Raw genomic sequence first — 25545 nt, 5'->3', positions numbered from 1 at the left:
ATGGCAGCTGAAAGTGACAAAGGCTCACTAGTCGGTCCCATCGGTCTTCTAAAACCAGCAGCTCTCCCCACTTACTGGTTGGTTGTCTTTTCAGAGCTCCCTGTTTTCACGTACTGCTCGGACTCCTCAGTACAGCCAGATGCTTGACTTGCTGTATCGCTCCTCCTTTATGTCTGTGGGCCGCTGCTCTGCTTGGGGCCGTTTTCAGTGCGCCATTAAGAACTGCCTGCTCCCAATTCTTGTTGTTTTACGTTTATTCATTTTGCTTTTTTTCTCCAAAGCTACTTGCAGTTATTTACTTACGGCTATTTACAGTTATTTATTTTCAATTATTTATACCGCTGGGCAACTTTGCTGGAGCAATTTAAGGTAAGTACCTTGCTCAAGGCTACTACGGCTGGAGGTGGGATTTAAACCTGTGACCTCTGGGTCTAAAGGTAGCAGCTGTAACCCCTCCGCTACCAGCTGTTCACAAACTCTTTTAGCAGTAAGAGCCTCTGGAGATTTCGTGTGAACCTGGGACAAGTAGCACTGGCTGTGATCACAGTGCTGCGTAAAGTCTTTTAAAAAAAACGGCTGTTGTTCTGCCACATCGTGGACTCTTAAGACCGGCATCAGGTGTGAATTAATGTCTTAACTCGTGGAGAAGAAGGGAATCCGAGCTGCGGAGCCCATTCCCTGGCGGAGTTCAACAGCCCTCGTCCCCACCGACACCTCTGAGCGTCTTTGCTCCCCTACTTTGAACTTCGCTCGGCACATTTCACAAGTTGCAGACTCGGGTGACGACACTCTGGTCCTTGTTGCACCGTATGGTTCCACGTTGTGACTCAAACAAGTATCGAATCTTAAGTATGAGCTTTGGGTCTTCGTGAGCCATATGATGTTGTTGGAGAAAAGTTGCACCTCGTGGCACAAAGAACCTCTGAGTTCAGGCCTTTTTCACACTTCTAATGACACGTTCGGTGTGTGTTTGTGTACTTCCATGAAAGAGAGCGGTGGAACGAGGAGTCAGCAAAGTGGCGTTTCTCATTCTGGTACTTTGGGGGCAGGAACATGGGCCGGAGGTTCGTTCTTCCAAGTGACTTGGATTTTCCGCGTTGCGAAGGGGGAACTCGGGTGCCCTGCGATGACTGACACTGCTTAGTTAATGTGGCGTCATCGCCATCATTCTTGTTGGCCCTCAGAGACACGAGTCGCTCGTGGCTGGGGGAGGGGGGCTCAGCATAGCTGCCATCGAGTGGCCGCAGAAAGAGACGAGCCGTTTCCGTGCCGAATGTAGCTCATCGTACATATATAGCTGCTTGCGTGACAAAACGCAGTTAAAATAACAGTTAAAATACTGTTGACGAGGTGAACGCCGCTTTGTAGTGGCACACTTTCGGGAGTAAAGGGACAGAAAGAGAGGGGCTAAATACATTCCAGGTGCATAAGTGCATTTTTTTCATTTGGTTCAGGTCGCCTTTGGCTCTTTTACTGATACGCTACTTTAAGGTTTTGGGGAGCAGCACGAGGGCAATCCATCGCTCCATGAAGTTCTCCGTTTTCTGTTGCGCCTCCGACTCGATGACTGATGACAGCGGCCGTGCAGTGACGGGCCGCGCTGCGTCCGGAGCCTGGGACTGGGGTGAAAATGTGGCCTGGAGATCTTATGTACGGCTTCCCTGGTAGACGTTTACCTCTCTGCACCACGTTTGGGTGGTCACAGCATGTAAACAGAATTTTCAAAGAGATGTTCCGCAGTTTCCGTCAGCTGTTGAATGGGAACTTGGAGTGACAGCAGTGCGTGTCACACCAGTTTTTATTGCCTCTCTGTCTGTGGTCCCCCGTCTCTCTCTCTTTCTCTCTCTCTCTCTTTCTCAGACACACACACACACACACACACTTGCGCGCCTGTGTGGCAATGCAGGTAATCTCCTACATTAGCTTGCATCATTTCAACCGTTTAAATTTGGGGAGAGGCGCTGCAGTGTGTGTACAGGGAGTTTGGGCTCAGTGAAGCACAAGTTCAGTGCCCAAGAAAGAATGATGCCCCCAGGTCCTCGAGGAGTTGCGTCTGGAGCGGGAGGAGGAGCTGCAGGCACAGGAGGAGAGCCTGGCGGTGCAGGCAGCTGCGTTGCACTTCCATCGGGCGGAGAAGTGGGCCAGAGCCCTGGAGACACACGGAGCCCTGCTGAGCCTGCAGGCCCTGCTGGTGGATGAGCTGTGCTGCAACGGGATGCTGGGAGCACCTGGACTTGCCCAGATCATCCACGGCCACTGCCAGGTGACGGTTCCAACACATGCCGCTCACGGATACCCGTGTACGTAGGCGCATACCCATACACGTGTCTCAAGACACTGTACACAACTCCTGGTCGAGACCATGGTGATACCTCACCTGGACTATTGACACTCCCTCCCGCTGGCCTTCCGGCATCCTCCATCAAACCTCTCCACTTGATACAGAATACCGCGGTACGAGACTGCTCTGGGTGGATCTGGTTTCTCTGGGAACAAGTAGTGCCTTTGTCCCTCCCTCCGCAGAGTGCACTTCTGGGCTGTAATTTGAAGTGCGGTGTCTGGAAAAAGTCCTCCTTCATTTCCTTCCTCGGTGCTGTTATGCGTGAAATTTCTGAAAGTAACGTTGTTTTTCTTCCATTCTTCCTTTTGCGTTTACTTGCGTAACATACTAAGTAGTCGGTGATGCTCAGCACTCATGGGTCTTCTCACGTACAGTGAGTGCTGAAGAAGTCTTTCTGTACCAAGTACAAAGAGCAGCGGCTCCCAGGGGCCCCTTGGCTCTCGCACACAGTGACTCCCAGCTTGTCTCTGACCTGGCCCCTGTGTACTAGAGATAATAGGGTTGGAAGAGAAGAATGCTGCAGCTCTCCTTAATGACCCTTCTTCTGTTCATGCTCAAAAATCTAATTAGAAACTCGTTTCCATCATGGATTTGGCTACGTAGATGTTCATGGTAGGAGCATTACATTACTGTGGTCTGTGACAAACAGTCACATGCTGTTTTCCCCCCATCCTGACCTCCTCTCACACCCCCCAGGGTCTGGAAAGTGCCGAGCTGCTCTTGCAGCGGGAGAGAGAAGAGTGGGAGACCCTGGTGAGGGGTCATGCAGGCTCCGGAGCTCCTGCAGCTTCCGACTACGACGGAAATAAGGGCAAGGAGGTGGAAGAGGACGCGATGTTCCATGTGGATCAGGACTGCAGGATTACCGGCGCCCTGCAGGGGGCACTGCGCAAGTGCGAGCAGGTCACCAGGGTCATCGCCAAGAGGTGCGTCCGTATAGGGACAGAATGCCTTTAGTGACTGTGACTGGTAGTCCATCGAGCGCGACTTGTTCTTAGTGACCCGTCGACCCCCACTGTGGGATCCCAGCTGCTTTACGCAGTGAGCTGGACCAGTGTCCTCATCCATGTTGTGCTTGCTGAACTGACGCGTCCGGTGTTGCTTTAATGACTTTGTTTTCCTCCGGCACGTTTTCTAAGTCTGCGATTCCTATTAGGTGTGCGGCGACGGGGGCCACGCACTTCGCAAAAGTTCTGCTTTTTACCCAGAGCCACCTATTTCAAAGACCATCAAAGTGTTTTGTTTCATTCAGAATAAGATGTGTCACTTATGGGCTCTTTGCTTCTGAGGCCGTCCTGAACGCAGCTCCCCCAGCGTCTGTCCCCGGTGCAGCTGTGACAAGTCCGACAGTTTGCTGCTGTCTCACTAGGAAAGTGAAGAGAGTTGTAGAGCACGGCGTCGCTCTGTGTGTGTGTGTGTGTGTGTGTGTGTGTGTGTGTGTGTGTGTGTGTGTCAAGCCAGCAAAGGTTGGAAGACAAGATGAGATGCTACACGTTGTCCTTTCACCCTGCAGTGAGGAGCTCACAGCCTTTCCCTGCCGTCGTCTCGGTCTCACCGTTTTGTCTCTCTGCCCCCACCCCCGACCTTAAGGCTGCGTGACGAGGATGAGAGAAGCCAGGTGATGGAGGACCTGAGGGAGCAGCTCGAACTCAAGGGGCTTTACACTCACTTGGACCAGGTAAACTGTCCCTTGTCCAGTATCTGCTGCATTCTTTCAATGTTGACACACGAGAGAGAGTGTTGAGTGACATGCAGGACTGAAGGTTGCTTTTACAGCGGCAGGAGACACACCGACACGCTCCTTTCCCCTTTTGTGCGTAAATGGTAAAGTGGAATGCCGCAGAGAAGGGTGGTTGTATGGCAGCATGTCAGGGCACCGTCCGTGATGGATGTCCTGGCAGCGGGAGAGACCTCCGTTGTGGAAGAAATTCGACACGACTCAAACAAAGGACCCAAGATAGGAGAAAGCATCTGACTTTATTTCGCCAGTCCCCTGTCCCCTGTGTCAGAGTCTAGAGAGTCTCCCGGAGCATCCAGTACACACACATTATATAGTCCCAAAGGCACACGTTACAGACATGATAACACTTCTCATTGCCTTTGTTTCTGCGTGATCAGCATGTGCTAATTTGATATTTACTTCTCTACTACATTTCCTATAGCCTAAAGTAACCGTAGCTGCTGTCGCTGAAGCAAGTGATGCACATCATATAACAAGCACCCCGGTGTCAGCCTTGTCGGTTACATCCTGCTTCTCGCTCAGTGGCCTTTCTGCGGCAGTTACAGATCACATCAGTTGTACATTTAATGCGTACCATCATTCCTACTGCATTTCCTTATTCCTCTCTCTCACCATCCGCTGTGACCTGTCCCCGGGGACAAGGCACTGTGTCACACTCGGACGACTCAGAAACATGTAATTGTCCTTCAGTGTGTTGTGAAGTGCTGCACCACCCTAACAATGTGTTAATGGCAGGAGCTGAGGAACTTGAAACAACATATCTCTAGCCCCCCCACCCTTTTCTGCGGAGTCGTCCTGCGTGCGTCAGTTTGAATTCGCTGTTGTGTGAGTGAGTGTGTGTTTCTTCTTAGACTGATCGGTTAATGACCGTTGGCAAACACCGAGCTGTCGAGCTCTGGTCTCGTCACGCCATCCTTCACTCAGGGCACATTATGGAAATGAGAGCTGTGTATCACAGTTCATTACTGTGCTGTTGACTGTGGCCAACGGTGAAACTGTGTGTGTGTGTGTGTGTGTGTGTGTGTGTGTGTGTGTGTGTCCACAAGGATAGCAGAAGAAACAAAAATCGACTAAAGAGTTTTGGACACCACACCTGTTGCTTCACATCTCAAGGCTCTTTGAGCTCCAAGATGTTCTCTTCTTCAAAGTACCTTCCCTCACACTCACTCCAAAAAAACGGACCCCAGTAAATGTTTGTTCAAGGCAGCAGCTCTAGCTTTTTACCTCCTTTTTGGTAGCTTTTTTCTGCCTTGCTCATTGTCTCTCTTCAATGTGCCTGAGTGAACATTTCAAAAGCCTTGAGCCTTGAGCACTTATGCTGAGCTTCACACTGCATTCATTCACCTGTCTTTGTCACACAGTTGAAGGAACATCTGTCAGCCAGGGGCTAAAGAAAAATGGGTCCTAGTGCTCATGTACCCTTAGTAGGCCGTGGCTTTTATGAAAATTCTTTCTGCTTCAGTCTCTTGAAGTTCTAAGACATGTTTATATGTTTTATTGTTTTGTGCTACACTGTCACTTTGCGGGGCTTTAATGACATACAGGTGGTCCTTGACTTACGGCACATGCAACAATTCGGACTCTCGACAGCTGTCCCATCGTCTTTACTCTGTTATTACAGTCGTGTGCTGCTTATCGTTTCGGGCAATGACTGACCACAGATACGATGCTGGTTGCATAAAATTATGACGGAGCTGAAAAATTCTTATTGACTAGCGATGTCGTAGCACAACGTGTTACTCATGTGTTCGTGGTGCTGCTGCTGTAAACAAACCTACTGCGCTGCCAGTCGTATAAAAGTACAGCACATCCAGTTATGTACAGCAGCATCATAAATCTTGCATTTACCATGTCTCTTGACTGCATCGAGGCTATACCATCTAGGTGTGTATAAGTACACTCTATGATCAAGCCCTGGCGGTGCTCCCCCCACCCCAGCTGTGTGTGTTTGCGAGTATAGTGCAGTACAGTTCTCCTTTTTTCACCTCAGTAGTAGTAGTCACCGTGTTTTCAGCTGCGGTTCAGTGAGTAACTTGTCCGCTCTTGAGTCCACTCTGAGCCCCTTTGAAAAGGGACGTTCCTCACGCTGCACTCCTTAAAACTCCTGCTCTAGGAGAGTGGCGTCGAGCCGCCCGGAGCATCTCTGCAACATCATCACCAAACGTGCGGGGCCCACACATGCTATGAGTTTGTCGCGATTACACTTTCCCGCCGTTAATGGAGCGGCACGTTTCGGGCAGTTCCTGTCTCGTATGCAAACGATAGGCAACATAGACGATGGTGGGTTGCAGAAGCTTAGATTACATCGGTAGAACCGTGGCCGGTGGAGGGCTCAGAGCATCTGGAGCCAGGAGCTGGACACAGCGACACAGCAAGAGCAAAGCAGAATCACCAGAGTTAGTGCACAGAGCTGTACACTGTGCCTCTCTTCTTCCACTGTGAACCCGGGACCCCGCGTTTCCTTCTGTGCTCTCAAAATTGTCCCTCGCAGGAGCTGGAGTTTGCGGCAGCTCTGGCCAAGCAGAGCCAAGCGTCGGCCGGCACCATCGGGGAAACCCTGCGGCTGCTCCTGCCCACGTCCTCCGAAGCGGACGTGCTCTCGCTGGTGGACACGCTGTGTCCACGACAGGCTGCGGCAGCAGCCGACGGAGACAAAGGGTGAGCGTCGCCCTCTCTCCCCCTGTCTTCTGTACATGGAAACTGCCGGCGTGCTCAGCTACAGTTGGTGCCCTGCTTAGGATCTCTGTTGTCCCCGAGAGTTGGTTCCTTCCCCAAAGGTAATAAATAAGTAAATGTAGATGTCGTGAACCCAGATCCCAGATGACTCCACTGTGGGATTTAACACGATGAGGCTTTTTGGACAGGAATAGAACGGTGCGGCAGACCGGGGCACCTTCACACGAGTCCATTTCCACGTTTTACAGAAGAAAGCACAGTAAAGAGTTTGTGCTCATCTGCGGCTTCTGTTTTACCCGACGCAGCACACCGGTACTAGTGTAGCATACGGGCGGCACGACGGCACAGCGAATAGCGCTCCTGTCTCTCAGCGCCTGGGTGGTGCAAGAGGACATGTTTTTGATCCCCGCTCAGTCTGTGTGGAGTCTGCATGTGTTCCTCGTGTCTGTGTGGGTTTCCTCCCACAGTCCAAAGACATGCTGTTCAGGTTCCCCGATAGTGTGTGAATGACTGTGTGTTCCACTGATGTATGGATGAGTGACTCAGTGTAAGTAGGGTATCTAGCAGTGTAAGTCACCGTGGTGAATAAGGTGTGTGGGCTGATAGTAACACTACATAGAGTTCATTGGAAGTCGTTTTGGGAGAAAAGCGTCTGATAAAAAAAAAATAAATGTAATGACAAGACTTAAAAGGACAGTTATAGAAAATATATTTGAGAAAAAGTGGAAGTTATATTATTTCTCTGAAGCATGTAGTGCTGTTGGGTTCCACCCAGAACGAGACACGTCCAGTACTGACATGATATCACTTACATGTTTACAGTTATTTATGTAGCTGATAACTGTAACTTTTCCCCAAAGTGGCAGGTTGTAATGTGTTGAGCGTCTTACAGTGATTCACACGTTCATTCAGTGGAGATTTTTCCTTTTTTACTGGAGATATTTTACCTTGGTTAGAAAAGCTGAAAGCAAGAAATGCTGGGAGGGAAGTGTAGTATCTACTAGTGTATCTGCTGTGACACTTGTCCCTCAGTCATTGTGACGGCGACACTAAAATAGGCGACAGCTTGGGGCTCTTCTCTCTTCGCTGGATCCTGATTTACTCTCAAACCCAAGGCTCTTTGCTTTGATTATAATTATTCTTTAAATGCATGATCGTGTAGCATCTGTGATTAGGGACTCTGAGAATATGAGAGTACTCTGAATATTCATGAGGTGTGTCACTGCTGACTTCAGTGCCCTTCCTATTTCCACTTCCTTTTTTACAGGTGGGGAGATGGAACAAGAGTGTCACTTGTGGCCAAGCTAAGGGAAGACATTGTCCGCAGCAACGTTGTAACCTCCTCCGCCCGGGCCGAGGAGAAGGAGCGGTATGGCCGGGGTGTCGCTGGGGCAAGACTCAGTCGCCAAGCTGGTGCTTTGTTTTATTATTGATGTTTCCATAAAAATGAAACACATTCATGTGAAGCAACATTTGTATCTTATGTTCCTAAATTTGATGGTTATTGAAAGCTAACATACAGGACAGTAGATGTTCCCTGCCTTTGATTTGATTTTCTTCTCCATTTCCCTTGCCCACATCACCAGTTGCTGCCTCCTATTTTTTTTTTAATTTACATGTACGGTTACGTTTATTAATTTAGCAGATGCTTTTCTCCAAAGCGACGTACAGTACACCTCAGAGAAAATGAGCATTTTAAGCAAGAGGATTTTTTTAACCTGTAAAATGAGGGACCTTTGCATAACATCCTGCCCTGTAATTGCGAATCACATCCATCTGTCTGCTCCCATATGTCTGTCATCCTGATGAAGTCTGAAATGTTATTTCCTACAGTATTTAGCTGAGATGTTTTCCTGCACAGCATGCTGGACACATCTCGAAACCTGTTCCGTCTGCTCTTGTCACAGTCACTTTTGAAGCCCTTTTAAATGCATTGAGCTCAGAGTCCAGCACTGCATTCCGTCTGTGCAGAGAGGGAGGGGGTGTGTGTGTGTGTGTGTGTGTGTGTGTGTGTGTGTGTGTGTGTGTGTGTGTGAGAGAGAGCGAGAGAGAGTCACTGCAGACCCAGGCTGGCCACCTGTCCTGTCTGTCCTTTGTCACCGATTGAAGCTGAACAGAGACACATTTGTTGTGCCTTCTGCAGCATGTAACGCTTGCGATGTGAGCGTTAGGGCTCAGTGAAATCCCAGTGACCCGATGGCAGGCTGCAGGACTGCAAATAAAGGATCGCTGCTGGCCGACATTTACCACCATGCCTCAAAACGGTTTCCCCATCAAAGACCTTTATGTGGACTCCAAGGCCCAGTGGAATAGTGTGTGTAATACTGGTTTTCGCAAGGTGAGCCGCTTCTGCCACAAACGGCACAGCTGGAGGCAGGGAATAAATTCCCAATGAAATCAAAACGAGAGAGGGAGATTTTGCGTGCAGGTAACGACGGAGACAAACGCAAAACAAGATTAAAGCAAAAGCAGGAAGGTCAGAGTTTGTAAACAATTAATGTACAGTGATGTGCACTGGAACATCAGACTGCAGTCGTATTCTCTTTTCACTCTAATTTGTACATCCATTCAGTGAGTTGACACTTCTCCGAGTGTCTCCAAAGCGACTCTCAACGTTAGGATACTTACAGTGATTTTTCACATTTATGCAGCGGGGTAGTTCTTACCGGAGTAATTCAGGGTAAGGACACTGTTCAAGGGTATTGCAGCAGGAGGCGGAATTCGAGCCTCAGTCCTTGAACTTACCAGAACTGAACTGATGTTGTCAAGGGTCAAAATGCACCTGGACAAGAAAACAGCAAAAACATTGAACTGTCAGATGGTTTTTTTTTACACGGTCAACAAAATTTGCAGTATGTTTGAAGAAACAAATGTTATTGTAAATCCTTCATTATTTATTATTCATTTAGCTGACGCTTTCCTCCAGAGTGACTTAGAATGATTTACTCGTTTGTACAGCAGGGTAATTTTTACTGGAGCAAGTCGGTGTAAGTACTTTGATGAGGGTACTAGAGTGGCGTGTGTGATTTGAACCGGGCTCCTAATTGTAAGGCAGCAGCTCTAACTCCAAGGCTACCTACTGCCCCAAGTAGGGATGCGCAAGCAAAAGAGATACATTAATTAAGTAAATGTCTAAATTTAAAGGTTAATTGTGAACGTCAACATTGTGACCATTTCACCTGGCGCCACTCTCTTGTTCTGTGTTTAACTTTCAGGGCACTGAAGAAAAGACGCAGCCTTCTGGAAAAGCTGTTCCCCGTTTCAGAGACGTCCAGAAAGAGGCGTTCGGTCTTGGAAGGAGAGGGACACGTACAGGAGGCCGCCAGACCAGCAGCAGCACGTCTCGACCCTCTCCTTGGTTGTGGCCCTTGGGAGAGCAGCGAACAGGGAGCTGGCCAAGAGCGAGAGCCAGCTGCTCCGTGGGACAGGAGCGCCGAGGCACGGGGCGCCCTCCACCCCGGGGAGAAGGTGTTCATCTTCCGTTCCCGGATGGAACCGTCAACCGCGTCTGACGGGGAACAAGCGAGGAGACGCCGGAAGAAGAAGAACTTCCTCAATTTCAAGAGGGCGGCTGTGGTTCCCCAACAGTAGCTGTGATGAATGCGAGCGAGGGAGTTCTCCACCTGTTCACCTGCACCCTGCTTTACCCCCGTTTTGAAAAAGTGTGGGATCTTTAAGTTATATCGGACCCTTTGGCGTTAAGAAATTATGCATGGTCGTTCTGAAAGAGCACGGTATTGTATTTGCAGTAGTGGTTTTTGCTTTTTTGTAGTTTTAGAAACGACACTGAGAATCCTCAGCCTTTGTGGATCTCTTCTGAAGGTCCAATCACACAGTCTGTGTTTAACAATCAATGCCCTAGAGACTGTGAAAACAGTGTTTTTAAAGCACATTGATTAATTACATACTGTATGTCAGTGCTGTCTCTGGGGGATCCGTTTTAAAGTCAGCAAATGTGTTGGAATATATTCACACATACACAGGTGTGTGTGTGTGTGTGTGTGTGTGAGAGAGAGAGGGAGGGAACTGTATTTAATACATCGCTATGTTTAAAGGGTGAACTCAAGTTCGAGGAGTATAACCTTAAAAACCTTTTAGAGCTGCTGATGTGCAGAACCCACGGGTGGGTGAGGAGATGGGGGGACAAAATGTTAGAACATCTGTAGCAGTTTTAGACAAGTTGAACAGCTGTAAAACCATGGATGTCTCCCAAGAGACCTAAGGTTGAAGAGACTAAAGTGGTGCGTGCCGAGGGCTGTCGGTCGTCTTTCCGGACCAGTCACTGTGGGCTCCACCGAAGAACTGCAAGCCCAAAAAACAGTTTTTGGTAACAGTGTTCATGCTCTATATACAGTTGAAATGCTTTGTATTTCATGCTTTTTTTTTTTATTTGTTCCAGTTTTTCTTAAAGGTGTTTAGTGTTCATATGAATACGCACTGTTCCAGTGCTCTACATGTATGGCTCCCAATCAGTGTACTTTACTGTGTTCAAACACACGGTGGGCCATTAAGTGGATCGGTGTGTCTCAGTGACCAAAAAATTTGGTTCATTTGGTTCATTTGTCATTCAACTTTGGTTCATTCTTTTGTACACAATATATTTATAGAAAGTTTAAACAAACCATTGTGCTAGCAGCAAACATAACATTGCATGCTGGTAAAAGGCAGCGTATGTGGGGAATTTAGAAGCTGTATGTGCCTGTGGCAGTGTAATGTGTTGGCCACAGACAGCATCTTGCAAGGTAAGAAGAATCTTGAAATACCTTCACTTATCATTACCAACCCGTGGCCTTCTCCCGACTACCCTCGCAATGATCATCAGGAAGGCTGAAGACCACGTGCCTGAGAATGGACATTCCGTCCAAGTGCGTTAAGATGTCCCTCCGACAGCAGGGATCTTTTATACGTACCGGGCCGACGCGTGGTTTTCAGTGCAGGAGTGAGCTGTCGAGAAGTGGGGCTCCAAAAAGGAGCTCCATATGGTGACGTGCGAGACCATGCCCTTTCGAACACCACCTGGAAAGGGTTTCCAGCAGATGAGCATCTGTGAATACTGCCCATAACATGGTTTTCTGCTGTGTCTCTGCCATTTCCCTGAACAGTTATCTTTTCATTTATTTTTCTTGAACTCAAGTATGTAACCAAAGTTCTGTATCGTGCTGGATTTAGGTGATGTCTGAAAGACCTGGTTCAGTCCACAGTAGAACCAGGGCCCCTGCTGGTGGACAAGTGACTTTCAGTGGCTGTTGGCAACGCAGGCAGGATGGCGGGGTGAACAGTGTTCATTATGTCTAGCAAAGTTATGAAAAGGAGCTTAATTGTGGGAACGGGTTCCTCCGTTTTAGACTTTTAGACCACACAACAGACGCAACAGCCTGGTACTTCTCAGCTTCAACAGCAGAATAGATGTTCTTCAAATAAATGCACCGTTTCAAGCACCAAGTCTAATATCAGGACATCATCACCCTTCTGCTCCTTTCAGCCTGATTCAGACAAGGAAGAAGCAGTCCATTTGGTGCTGGTGCTGAGCTCCCCAAATCCAGAGAGGCCCGGTTCACCTGGCTCTAGGCAGAGGAGTCTGACCTGCTCCGTTACTGCCGTATATCGCTTTCGGACTCCGAAAAAGCATCCCGCTTCAGTCTGCTCCTCTTCTGACTTGCAAAGGGAAGAAATAGTTTTTACACAGAATGACCTTCTTTCAAAGCAGGAGAAGAAAATAACCATGGGCAGGAATGGATGCTGGCAGACAGCAAGCTTGCGTGTGTCCAGCCACCCCTCGGCGCTCAGTGCAGGCGTGCCCGTTAACGGGAGCCCCATGGAGCACGTCCGCTTTAATGTTCACGCATGAATCTTAAACTGAGCGGTCAAGGAGTTTCTCTCCTGCCCTCCGGCCGCTTCCAGGGCTCGATCAGCCAGCCTCTTTTCAGCGTGGCAAATCAGTGCTGACACGTTAAACACATCCACGTGGAACATTGAAAATAACCGCCCCCCCCCCCCCCCCCCAAGCTCTAGAGTCAGTCACGAGGGCCCGTGACCAGTCAGCCAGTGCTGCTGCCAAACCCTCTGTCTACATCTGACAGCCTGATGCCCCCCCCCCCCACCCCCCAGGCACACACACAAAGTCTTACAAGTCCTCCCCTCCAGCCTGCATTGACAAAAGTGTGTCTGGTCACTCAGGCCCTCTGCACCTGCACCCCTGTGGAGAAGCATCTTCGGCTGAGAGCCTCATGAGATCTCTATACAACGTCCCTCGTGAGTGACGGTGCGCAGCACTGGTGTGAGTGAGTGAGAGAGAGAGAAGAACGGTTTCCCACAGACACAGCTACTAGCAGTGAGTGAAGAACATTGAAAGCAGTTCTCCGTAATGCCGATGCGTGCAAGTTTCCCCGAGGTAGAGTCCTCTCTTTAATGTGCTCTGTTTTTAACATGACCCATCTCTTTTGTAATGAACAGGTTTTGTTTTCCATGGCTATTCACCGTTTTGCCCCTGAGCCTCTGCAGCAGGCAGTATAATGAGATCCTCTTTCCATAAGACTGAGCGAGCAGACAGCTTGCGTTCCTTAAGGACGGAGACGCTCGCTCTCCCGCCTTCGGGCAGCTCCGACGCTGCCGCTAATGGAACATCCCCAGTTAACGGTGTTTTCGTATATTCTTGGCTGGACACGTCACTATGATTTCACCACGATTATGCTTTGTCATTTCGCTTTGTTTTGAAAAATTGCTCCATGGAAACTGCTTACAAAATGGAACAAAATGTTTTCAAATTCACTGTTCTCTGTTGTTTGTTACTGTAGCTCCTTTGTTTATTTTGGGTGTGTGATGTTGAACTGTTCCTGCATGTACCTACGTCTGTGGCCACTTGAATGAGTACAATTAATCATTAAGTCACTCTGGGTTGAATTTCTCAACCTGTTTTTCGTCAGAATCGCAAATGTTGTTTTTTTTTTTTTTTTTCTTTCCTTCTTTAGTTCCATTCTAGCTTGATGGGGAAAATATATATAAGAAACAAAAAGCTCAAGTAATGAAGGTGTTAAAATGTACAGTTGTGAAACTGCTGCCTTTGGGATCTTTACAATCATTTGCCTGATGTTAAAAAGTGCAGAAACTGGTAGCCACGTTAAGAATAATACTTGAAGGGAGTTTTTGTTTTTCTCTACGCTGGGGAGACATAAAGCAAACATAAAACTAATGTACCTTTTTAAAAGTTCCTGCACACGTCAATAGCATCCTTGTTCATTACTGTTGTTGCTGCTGCTGTTCCAATTCTTTGGATTTCACAGCTTTTCAGCAGGTATTAAAATTGTTCCTGCTACAAAGTCACCTTCGCAACGGGCTTGTTATGACCTCGGGCATCATGGGGCGACTAGGGTGTAACGTCAGCTGAGTGGTGACAAAGTCACGTGTACAAGAACGAAGGGCTAAGCGCGAGTTGTTTTTACCGTGCTGATGGGTGCAGATGCTGGGGTGACTATTTAAGATATGTGCGGAACACGAAGACACTTTCAAGGGGAAAAGTGCTGTCACGGTGTGAGAAGAGCACTTTGTACAAGTGAACTGAAACGAATTGAAAACGGAACTAAGACGGCGTCAAAGCAAAGAACTTAGGAAAATCGAACTCAACTAACTGGACTTGGCAGACTTCCCGAGTTAAGAAAAACAAAACAAAACGAAAGGAAAGGGTCTTCAGTGTGTAGGATGCCCTAAGTAACGTAAGTACGGTGGGTGGCACCCGCCTCTTCCCTAGAAATGTGTCTTGACGGTAGCTCACTTGACGTGCTGATCTGTCCGCTTCCCCCCTAAGACAACGCCACAAAGTCAATAAGCAATTCGGCATAACGACAAACCAAAGACGGAAAGACTGAACAAGCGCACAAAGCAACGGAGTCGAGAATAACTGAAGGTCTCGGGCGGGGGGTTAATTCCGGTACTTGGGTCTAGTTAGGATTTGGGGAACCGGTCAAGTCCAGCATGAAGGAAAACATCTGCTATTAATATGGTTCACGGTGCCAAGAGCTCTGCTGACAATGGATGCTGTGAATATTGCTGCTTGTTTTTGTACAACAGCGATGTTGGGTGAGGGCTTTTCGCCATGTTTCTTGATGGGGGGTGGTACAACCCGGGGCAGGAGGCAGAAGCTGCCTGACTGACGGCTCTCGAGAGCCTACCCCTGTCCTCCCTCGCCCCCATTCCCATCCCTGGCCCCGGCCCCGGCCCCTGCCTCTGCCCCTGCCCTCGTTGAGTAATGATGGCCAACTGTAAAGGCAGCTGCCAGGCAATGGGGGCTGTGGAGTTTCTGCAGTGGTCTTTGTGGTGGTCCTACTTTTCTCTGCAGGAGTGGGCTTGTTTTGGGTGGAGGGGGTTGTAATAAACCAAAAGGATAGTGCAGTGGTTAGAGCTGTTGTCTTTGGACCCAAAGGTCACAGGTTTGATTCCCTCCTCTAGCAGCAGTTAATTTGAGCAAGGTACTTACCCTCAATTACTCCAGTAAAGTTACCCAGCTGTATAAATAAGTAAATAACTGTGAGTATCTTAACATTATAAGTTACTTGAAGGAAAGTGTCAAAAAAATACAATGGACTTCATTGTGCTCCTAGGAAGGGTCAAACCGCTGCCAATTTTTTTATTTCCGTTTATTCTTTTAGCAGACGCCGTTCTCCAAGAGACTTCCAACAACTCCGTGTAGTGTTATCAGCCCACAACTTTTCTTTCAGAATGTTCTCCAAATATTTTTTCCAGAAAAAATAATCCCAAAATTTCACAGCCAGCTCCTTGGTCGTCATGACAGCAGCACTGAGGTCAACGTATTGTGCAAACATCAGTTGAACACAGGTGTACTTTGTTAATGTATTTAGTGTGATCTCTCAAGATAATTAAATAGCTCCTCTATTTGGGTGAATATTTCTCAGTTAGTGTTCAGTTTTTCGTTACTTTAATTCTGAAGACGTCTAAATACGTCATAGAGTTACTTGTTCAGTAGTTTAATTTCAAGAAGTGGTCAATGTGGTGTGGGTAAATACCTACTGAAGGCACTGTAGGTGTTTAAGGCATGAGTTTGAACCAATATAGAGACGCCTGGAGAGCCCTTGTTGATGGCCTATGCCCCAAGAGGGGTAGTAGACATAAGTAAGTAAGTAAGTAGAACCAAATATTGACACGGCCCTTGATCCAGTGTTGGAAGAAGGTCTAGTCATCTTCTGGTTTTTTTTAAAAAATTTACTCATTCAAGTTTTGTCCATCTGTATTTGTGGGTGCCGTGCCAGGCGGCAAATTTAATTCACACAAAAGCGTCAGCGAGGCCAACAGGTAAAAGTATCGCGACAAGTGGGAAAAGGTTCCTTGCAGTAAATCTCTGAGCGCACTGCGCACTGTTGAGAAGAGCCGCTTGATTGATGCTTCGGTCGGATCCGCACATGTTGGTGCCCCTCGCACCGTTCGCTCGGCCGGTTTGCGCCGGAAATGAAGAATTTGATAATGGAGTGCTTGTGCAGCGCTGCCTGACATTATTATTGGTCTCGCTGCAGCTGTGAGCTCAGCATCGATGTTCTCCATTAGCGGTGCTACAGCTTTCAGGGAGCAGCTGCTGTTGTGGTTGAAGTGTCCCGTCATTAAAAATACAGCTCGTGGATCGTGCCACTTGGCGTCTCGCTCCTCAAGAGCCGACTGCTCCGTAGTGGAAGTGCACCGTACAAGATTGCACAGATGCAGTACAGGTGGAATCCAGATGCGGCTGGTTGAATGTTGATCTTGGTGTCCGTATTTAATAGGTGCTGGGTCTGGGTTCCGAAGCAGCTGGGCTGTAGAAGGCCTGTCTCTTTTTATTCTTTGGATCTGCATTGGACAGGACCGCACCGCGCCGCACAGTATTGGTTTGACAGCTATAATGTCTGGTCCCAGAGAAACGCAGTCATGTGGGAAGTTGCATCATGGCTCAGGAAGTGGCCATCAGTGCCTGGACATCACCGCTCTGAGGATGGCGGTACAGTGCTTGGACACCTCTCACATTAGTCCATTCCGAAACTGAATAGAATAAAGGAAAGGAAAGGAGACGCAGATGGGCTGTGCTGCGGTGCGTTGTGGTGCGTTGCGTTACTGCGGCAACAGCGCAGCTTCAAGGGAACCGGTTCCGTGGAAAAGCACGAGGAGAGAGGGGTAACGGCGCGGACGAATGGGTGTCGTCATCCTTTGTTCTTTGCTCTCCGCTTTCAGCGTGATCCGTTTGTCAGCCCCCCCGACCCCTTCTGGTGAGGAAGCGTTGCCTTCTGCCTTAGGGTCATGGGACGGGGTGCGCTGCTCTTATTTGTTCAGTTTCCCTTATTTGTTGCTCTCCGGGCTCTCTGCTCCACTGGCGTTTAGGCGTCACGAGTGATAAATACTTTTTCCTTGTGTGCCCTGGGGAGGAAATGAAGTAAGGTGCTGGGAAGAGGAAGGGCCAGCACTCCGCACTCCTGTGCTCCTATGGATCACTCTGAGCATTCAGGTAACGCGCATGCTCTTTCTGGGAAGCTCTCAGCTCTCGCTTGTGGACACGTGCGGTCTCATGTTCTCACGTCTTGGCAGCAGGAACCTCTGAGGTGTAGTAAAATGCTGCACACTGATGGAAACTGGTGTAATGCCCAGATAAAAAATATTTGATATCTCTGCAGCTGCGTCTTGAGCACCTCGTAACCCCCACAGAGACGCCGCCGAGATTGCATTTCTTCAGGAGCCTGCGAAGGGTTCCAGTCCTATTACCTGAACCGCAAGAGCACAGGAGCCCATGTTTCTTAAACGTTGTGAAATCCTGTCACCTTTCTGTTATTGAAGTAATATTCTGTAATATTCTCTTATTCTGTGTGGGTGGCACAGCGGGTAGCGCTGCTGTCTCACAGCACCTGGGTGGTGCGAGAGGACACGGGTTCGATCCGCACTCGGTCTGTGTGGAGTCGGCTTGTTCTCCCCGTGTCTGCGTGGGTTTCCTCCGGGTGCTCTGGTTTCCTCCCACACTCCAAAGATGTGCTGTTCAGGTTCACCCAGTGTGAGAGTAACAGAGAGTGCGTGAGTGTGTTCCACTGATGTATGGATGAGTGACCCAGTGTAAGTAGGGTATCTAGCAGTGTAAGTCACTGTGGTGAATAAGGTGTGTGAGCTGATAACACTACATTGAGTTCATTGGAAGTCGCTTTGGAGAAAAGCGTCCGATAAATGAATGAGTGTAAATGTAAAAATGAAACTTTGAGGGACTGTTAATGACCCTTGTATCTCAAGGGAAATAAAGTGCACTTGCCGCCGCTCTTATGCCTGTAGTGTCAGCGGCATCGTAACACAAGTCAGTGTCAGCGGCGCTGCTGGAAATGGCAGGTGGCCGAACCCCTGAAGGTTTGTAACGTGGAAGTGAAAATGACACAATGTTAGCGGCTGGTTTTCATGTTCGGACTGCAGCGTCACACCCCAAATGTGCGCGTGAGTGTGTGGCGCCTTGAAAGGACCGGCGGAGACCTTGAAACGTTCTGCCACCCTCCTGCAGAAGAGGTCTAAGCAGCGTTTCATCGTGCACGTCGGGCTCTCTTTCTCCTCGGCTTCTTCTCCATCGGGAAGCAGCGCCGGCTTGTTCTCGTCTCCCAGTCCGTACCGACGCGAAAATGTCCTTATTAGCGTTTGGAGCACGTGTGCGTCTTCTCTCCAGCTGGGAGATCAGACGTCGGTGTGCTCTGCTGCTTCGTTTCGCTGAAGGAGAGGTTTTGAAGCGTGACTCATCGTCGCCATGGAGACGGGCCGTGCACAATGGAAACGGCAACCAACTGTTGTTGCGCCTCCCTGTTTGAAACCCTCTCGTTCCTCCTCAGTGCCACCAAAGGACACGCAGCAGGGCTCCGCTGCTGATGCATTTATTCAGAGGAGAGATTGTTGCTGCCAAGATGATCTTCTTCCCTTCGTCAAGCGCTTGCACGTTCGGAGGGCGCCTACAGCAGTAAACGTTAATACAGGAGAGCTGCTCCTGCCATTTGAACCACTGATTCCTTAACCGCTGGCAGTGCGTACGGAATTACAGATTTGCACGGTTTATAGATGAATAGTTGCACGTGAATGTTGAATTTGGGGAAAAAAGAGAGCATGCTGCTGTTTAAAGCTCATGTAACAACTGAGAAAGTTACTGTGGGCAGAAACCCAGTAAATGTAGTAACTCGAGTCTTTTTCTTCCCACAGGTATGGTAATTTTGTGCCTTTTTTTGCATTTCGCTCTTTTAGAAGTTAATTGACGCCTGTGTCCGAAGTGAGTTACAGCAGGGAGTTTATTGCGGTGCCAGTGGCAGCAGCACAAGTGGGATGCAAACATACAAGCTTTCAGATACAGATTACAGATCGTTATTCCCAACCACTGCCGTACTGACTGTCCCATAATGGGAAAAGCAAGACACGCGGTGACACTGGTGTCCACGCTGCTCACGAGCGAAGGAGGACAGTCGGCGTGGTCACCGAGTCCACCGAAGGGTAAAATGCTGTAAGGTAGTTACTGTAGTCTTACTCGGTGCCAGAGCAGTTCAGACAAATTCTAAATAAAACTCATGTCTCGCAGTACAGGGAAAAACTTAAGTGAATAATACTCTTTAAAAACTTTCTGAAAATCAGTGCTACCATCACTGCTGCAAAACTATGTTGTCTGTGGAGACTGAAAAAAAAAATTCACCGCAATTTGTCAAGATTAAACGAAGACAAAGCGAGTCACTGTTGAGAGGCGCTGCTGCTGGGCTTGTGTTTGAAGAGGCCACTGGTTTTAAGGAGAGAAGGATAAAATATTAAGGAGAATATTTGTGAAATGATGAGAAGAGAGAGGGTCACGGAAATGTAACGGAGTAAAAGTTCTTCTTTTCTTTACGAATATAATCAGGCAAAAGTAAAATATGCCAAGAAATATTGTGAAAAGTACAGTTTTTCCATAAATTTATTGAGGCACGAGTGAAGGAGAAAATTTAATGTGTCCCCCCCCACCTCTGGACAGCAAATTCAACTTCTTGAGATGAAAATTACAAGCAGGTTTTGTATTTGCTCTGCCCTCAGTTGCCCTCAATGTGGTGTTGTGCCTCCAGAAGGACCTGCTCGTGTCTCAGGGGACATGATGATCTCAGGACATGAGCTCACAGCCTGCTGGTTGCCCACCAACTTGCGTATCATCTACCCCCCGGTGGAGCTGCTCGCCCCGCTTCCTGAACCCTGCCCTTCCACAAGACCACGCATGGTTCTGAGCGATGCTGGACTTGATGACAGCGGCTTTACCCCCCAAGAACGGTGCAGAGCCTCTGCTGCCATACGAGATTTTCACCTTAACTTTCTCATTTAAAAAGTAGCCCAGTTGTGCTGATTCTTCATAACAGAAGGCACCTTTCATGCAAGGCAGGATAAAGCGCTGCTCCGTATGGCATTAACTATTCATGTAATATTGCAGTTAGCAAAGCTCCGAAGGAGCCTTCTGTTGTTATGCAGATTGAATGCCTGCATCTCAGATGAATGCCTAATTAACTAATATCGTTGGTGCGCGGCATCGTGGAACGCGGCCCGGTCAGCATCTAGCGTGATGACGGGCCGACGGCACGATCCAAACGTTCGGTTCGGCGCTGGAACGGCGCGGAGGGTCGGCGAAGATGACGGGCTCTCTTGGGCGAAGAGGAAGACGGTGAGAGGATGACAAAGGGAACACGTGAGCGCTGAGACGATATGAATGCGACCGATGCGTACAGCCCTGCTTCCTGCCCTCTCCCACATCAGAACCACCTCCCCCTTTTCACAGCTCACCATGTGAGCCCAGAAAGGACTCATTTTCTCCAGCCTGCCTGGCGCAGGATGCAAAGGGAGCGGCTGAGTTTGTTTCCAACCCACCCGATGCCGTTCCGCAATCGTATGAGTTTACAGTGTAACGCGCGGGTGTGTTGGCGTTACCGTGCTTTACCCTGCTCGACCGGACTGCTGGCTGTGAGCGCCCAGCTCGAGGGCACGAAGGTGAGCGTGAAGCTGAGTCAGCATGGTGAGCACTGGCATTTCAAGGCACACATCCAGCAGGAAGGTTTCGCAAACGCAACCTTTTCGATGGAATGGGAACAGAGCTCCTCCGGCGGTGAGCTGAAGATGAAGCGACGCTCATTGTGGTCCATCTGCTGGGATGCGCAGATGAGCTTCCGTCGTCACTTCCGACTTCTCTTTACAGAACTGAAGTGGCAGGTTCCTTTTTCCACTTGTGGATCTTTTGTACCTTTTCCATGTTTTTTGTCTTACTTTTTATGTTTTGTAATGTTGAGTGCCGGGCGGGGGCCTTCTGTTAGAGCGAACCACCTGCAAGGCATGACAGCGAAGGGTTTGGGCGGCACGGTGCCACAGCGAGTAGCGCTGCTGTCTCACAGCGCCTGGGTGGTGCGACAGAACACGGGTTTGATCCCTGCTCAGGCTGTGTGGAGTTTGCATGTTCTCTCTGTGTTTGCGTGGGTTTCCTCTGAGTGCTCTGGTTTCCTCCCACAGTCCAAAGACATGCTGTTCAGGATCCCCCATAGTGTGTGAGAGAGAGAGAGAGAGAGCGAGAGCGAGCGTTTCACTGATGCATGGATGAGTAACCCCTTGTAAGTAGTGTTTCTAGCAGTGTAGTCACAATAAGGTGTGTGGCCTAGTAACACTACACAGAGTTCATTGGAAGTTGCTTTGGACAAAAGTGTCTGATAAGTGAATAAATGTAAATGTTTGTAGCAACATGTGCTTGAAGCTGTAGCGTCAACGTTCTCCTGTCCAGCCAACAGCGAAAAGGGGGAGGGAGGCTTGTTGTTTCCTCACAGTGGTCTGTCCACTGCTCCCTTTTTTATTGTGGCTGTCAAATTGCATGTTACTGTGATCAGGTATAAGAAAGCTGTCTGCTGTGAAGGTTTAGACAATTTATGGTTCATCATCATCAAGTGTCACATAATGGAAACACACAAGGAGCACCAATATCTAAAAATGTGAAGCGCAACCTTTATTTTTTGTATAGTTACTCAAACACCCATGAAGAATCTTCCCTCCTGGTTTTGCATGTTATTGTGCTTGAAAACCATCGCAGCAGAGGAAGAGAAACGGGTCAAGAGCCAAGCGTAGGTGTACGAGAACACGGGAACTCGTGCACGACAGCGAGCAGGTTTGCGACGCGCGGAACAAAACGCCACGCTTTGTGGCCGAGCGGACCGTGCATGAGAAGATGGGGACTCGCTGCAGGTGGGACGAGACCTTTCGGATGCAGTCCGCACTGGAGGCGGCCGCTGCGTGTCTTGTGAGGAAAGGGCCTCCAGGAGGTGTGGGAACGCAACAGAGGCTACACGAGGGAAAGCAGAGACCCCGGCCTTCCGACATCCATAGCGCCCCTTGTCCGGCGGAGGGGGCATTCGACCTGGACATTAATCTGCCACATCCCGCTGGAGGAATGGCGGGAAGTGGCCGGTGCGCAAAAAGCCATGGTCCGGGACCTCGGTCGCAGCGTCCGCCGCACCTCTGGCTGAGAGCACCTCCGTTCGCGAACGTGTTTAGCGACGTGCGACGGGGCTCGGGCTTCCATCGAGCCGCGGTGCCTCGCTGCGCTCGTCCTCCCCTGCGACTCGCGAGTAGAGCTCTCCGAGCGGTTCGTCGTCATTGCCGTCACGAACGTGATCTCGGCACGGCTCTCCGGGTTCACCGGTTCTCGCTGCGCCGGGGTTTCGTCGCGCTGCCGCACCGCAGTCCTCGGGATCCCATGTGAGCGGGGCTGCCGACACTGGCGCTTCAGCATGGACAGCACTGCAAATGGCGAAGGACCCTTGTTGTGTCGGAGATGTAGGTTCGTCGCAACCGTTTCTGGATAGCTGCCGCTTCATGCACTCTGCTTTGGTTTTTGTATTTCACATTCCTAAGGAATGATGATAAAACGTCTCCTTTTCCATGAGGAGCTGCATCGCGAAAGTGCTCGGCTGATCTCCGGGGACTGACGGCTGATGGCCCGGTCACGTAACGGTCCGTGGCAGACGTGCCTCTCCGCCTGTGTCGCATCGCCGCACGTGTGAGTGATTGGTGAAGGACTGAGGTCTCCACTGTGCTACATTGTCGCTGACCAGATGAAAAGCACCACATCTTCCTCTTCGTGCATCGCCCTGTTTTCGCGCAGCCCCGAAGTTCTCGGCACTTGTGTGTACCTTGGGGAAGCGGCACGGCGCACGAAGGACTGCGGCCGGAGACGCTGAGAGTAGCACCAGAGTCCTTTGGAGGATGAAGCGTGGTGAAGCTGCACGTTGCCTCTTCGCGAAGCCCTCGATGCAGATGCGCCGACTCCCGGCCATGCTGAAACTCATCAGTCGCGCTCTTCCCACTGCTCTTTGTGTTTGCGGGCCCCCGTAGTAGAGGCCCCCCAACCCGTGCTCAGCGCTTCCTGTTTGACCACTTGCCTTCCTCCAATACTACACCGAATTGGACGTTTGCTCACCATCCACTGCTGCAGATGCTGGAAAAAATAAAGGACTCATCCCTCAAGCATGGACACACACACACACGGACACACACACACACCCCCTGTGGGTTCCTTTCAGCGTCGCGTTGTGTTATCTGAATAGGTTACCCTTTAGCAAACCCCTAGCTCAAATTGAGTGGAAAATGTCGACACGTTCCACGGAAATAATCCCAATTAAGCAGGATGCAGGAGAACCAGACTATGTGACCTTTAAGGAGCTGTTTCTCCTGATTAAAGTGATGATGATGCCACTGGAGATGACCTGACCCCCCAGAGGGTATAGTGCATCTCGGGACAGAAATCCAGCACGCTTTGGTGAGCTCAGAGCTGAACTGCACATAGAAGCAGCAGAACCGGCACCGACGATGATGCACAAGAGCAGAATAATGGAACCTGTTAAGCGAAATATCTAGAACCTCTAGGCCTGCAGCGCTCAGGCATGATTCACAGTGAGCTGGCTCTTCGGGGAGCTGGTGCCGTGCTTGCGGAGAACTGGCTTCCGGTCTCCCGCAAGTTTTGTGTGTTCGTTGGCACATCTGGGGTGGCAGCACTTCCGAGAAAGCGTAACGCTCTTCTGGCTCCTGATTCAAAGAGCAGATGCGAGACCTTACAGAAGTGAGGTGAGACAAAAATGAATGTGCTACTAAGAGTCCTTTTGTCTCGTTTCCCTCGCTCACTTGTTTTTCCTTTTCCATTTGGGTCATTTTCCATTTTTTTTCCTATGGTCATTAGGTTTACCCTAGTCGTTTAGCTGTTTTTACAGTGATTCGCAAGTCTCTGGAATTGTAAGGACTGCGATTCCTGACTTTGTTCTCTTTGGGTATCAGGACATCCTGGTTCAGTTGACTCCTGTCTGCTTGTACCTTGTTTGTCTGGCCGCTATGGTCTCTTCCAGCACGCAACGGATCCCGACGTGATCTCAGGTAAAGTGCCTTCAGAAGTAGCAACCTCCAATTACATATTTCTCACCGTATATATTAAACTTTTTGTCCTCGTGTAGCTGGTGATGCAAGGGGAAAATTAAGGACCATAGATTTTTCAGTAAGGTTTCTCTTCACGTAATGAGAACTTTCGGTCCTGAAAATGTGCTTGTAAAACGAATTGAAAACCAACCCATAATTATGATGACTCTTAATTTCAGTGGAAAAGTAAATGTGCTCCTGAGCCACAAACAGTTCACGCATTGTCTCAACAAACACGCACCAAATTCCTGCCTTTTAAACAGAAAATCTGACACAAAATTGTTTTGAACAGAGCATCACAACTGCCCTGGACACCTTTAAATGCAGGAGTAAAACAAACGTTGAAATTCCAAGCAGCCTCTTCGAACCCCTTTCCTCCTTTTCCAGTCACCGTTTCTATTACTCTTCCTTTCAGATTTTTTTCTGTATTGTTATTCCTGGTTGCCATGGTGACATACATGGCTCCTCCCAGCTCTCTGCTCAGGTTTCCTCCCACTGTGCAAACACGTTTAAAGGTGGACTGAATTAAATTGCTCCAGACCACCGAGCACTTGCATTGCACATTAATAATGAATGAATTCTGTTACTGTATTTTATTGTTGTAATTTCTTTACAATAGTGTTTTTTGATGTTTATAATCTGTTTCTCTATTGTATATTCTATATATATAAAATATACACAACAGATACTAAATAAGATTATTATCACTATTATTGAACTACTTAACCAACGAATTCTCATAATTACTGTAATCATGCATAATGCTTACAGCCTCTTACTTCACAACCTATTTCTAAAGTATCATTTATAGTAAATTCATAATAAATTCAAAATAAATCTCAGTCATTCATAGTCCTACTGCTTTTTGTGTTTGTTATACCACTTAAAATAAAACTGGGAGGTAAGGCTTTTATTTGCCTTTTTATTTCTCAACTTCTTTTTGCACTTTCATGAAAACTTTTTGCTTTAGTCCCCATTAACTTTGTAGATCATGAAACTCACACGATTTTTGAGTTGCTGGCAAACAGGCACCCTACTATGGTGATACCAGGCTACTGCGGTAGCTGGTTGTCTGGTGTGTCTTGTGTTCAGCACCACCAAGACTCCTATTTCAAACTGAAGTTTCTAGTTTTGTAAGGCGTTTCTCATAACTGTGACTTGGCAGCTTGTTATGTGAAAGTGTAGTAACTATTAATGTAAATGAACAAATAACGGTATACAGTGAAGTCTGTATAATAAAAGCTGAAAATAAAAAGGTGTAGGTATAACAACCCAGACTTTACCAAGGTCACTTGAAACTCCTAGTTATCCTAGCAAGCTGAGTGAAATAAGAAAATCAATCGTCCATGAAGTGACAGAGGTC

At 48.6% G+C, this 25545-nt stretch overlaps 1 protein-coding gene across 3 annotated transcripts in view; it reads left to right on the top strand.

The window, feature by feature from the left end:
- The window catches only part of LOC108924158 (limbin-like), a 47695-nt gene extending 34938 nt beyond the window's left edge, over positions 1 to 12757 (top strand). For all 3 annotated transcript variants that reach the window (XM_029256198.1, XM_029256197.1, XM_029256196.1), the window contains 6 exons: positions 2036 to 2263; positions 3038 to 3267; positions 3932 to 4019; positions 6574 to 6740; positions 8026 to 8127; positions 9974 to 12757. In XM_029256198.1, coding sequence (XP_029112031.1) covers positions 2036 to 2263; positions 3038 to 3267; positions 3932 to 4019; positions 6574 to 6740; positions 8026 to 8127; positions 9974 to 10349 — 1191 coding nt within the window. In that variant the 3' untranslated portion in view covers positions 10350 to 12757. The remainder of the gene's footprint in view (positions 1 to 2035; positions 2264 to 3037; positions 3268 to 3931; positions 4020 to 6573; positions 6741 to 8025; positions 8128 to 9973) is intronic.
- Positions 12758 to 25545: the final 12788 nt, after the last annotated feature.

This window comes from Scleropages formosus, chromosome 11 (assembly GCF_900964775.1).
Source record: "Scleropages formosus chromosome 11, fSclFor1.1, whole genome shotgun sequence".
NCBI lineage: Eukaryota > Metazoa > Chordata > Actinopteri > Osteoglossiformes > Osteoglossidae > Scleropages > Scleropages formosus.
Note: the sequence above shows the minus strand (reverse complement) of the source record. Positions and strands in the feature narration are given on the sequence as shown.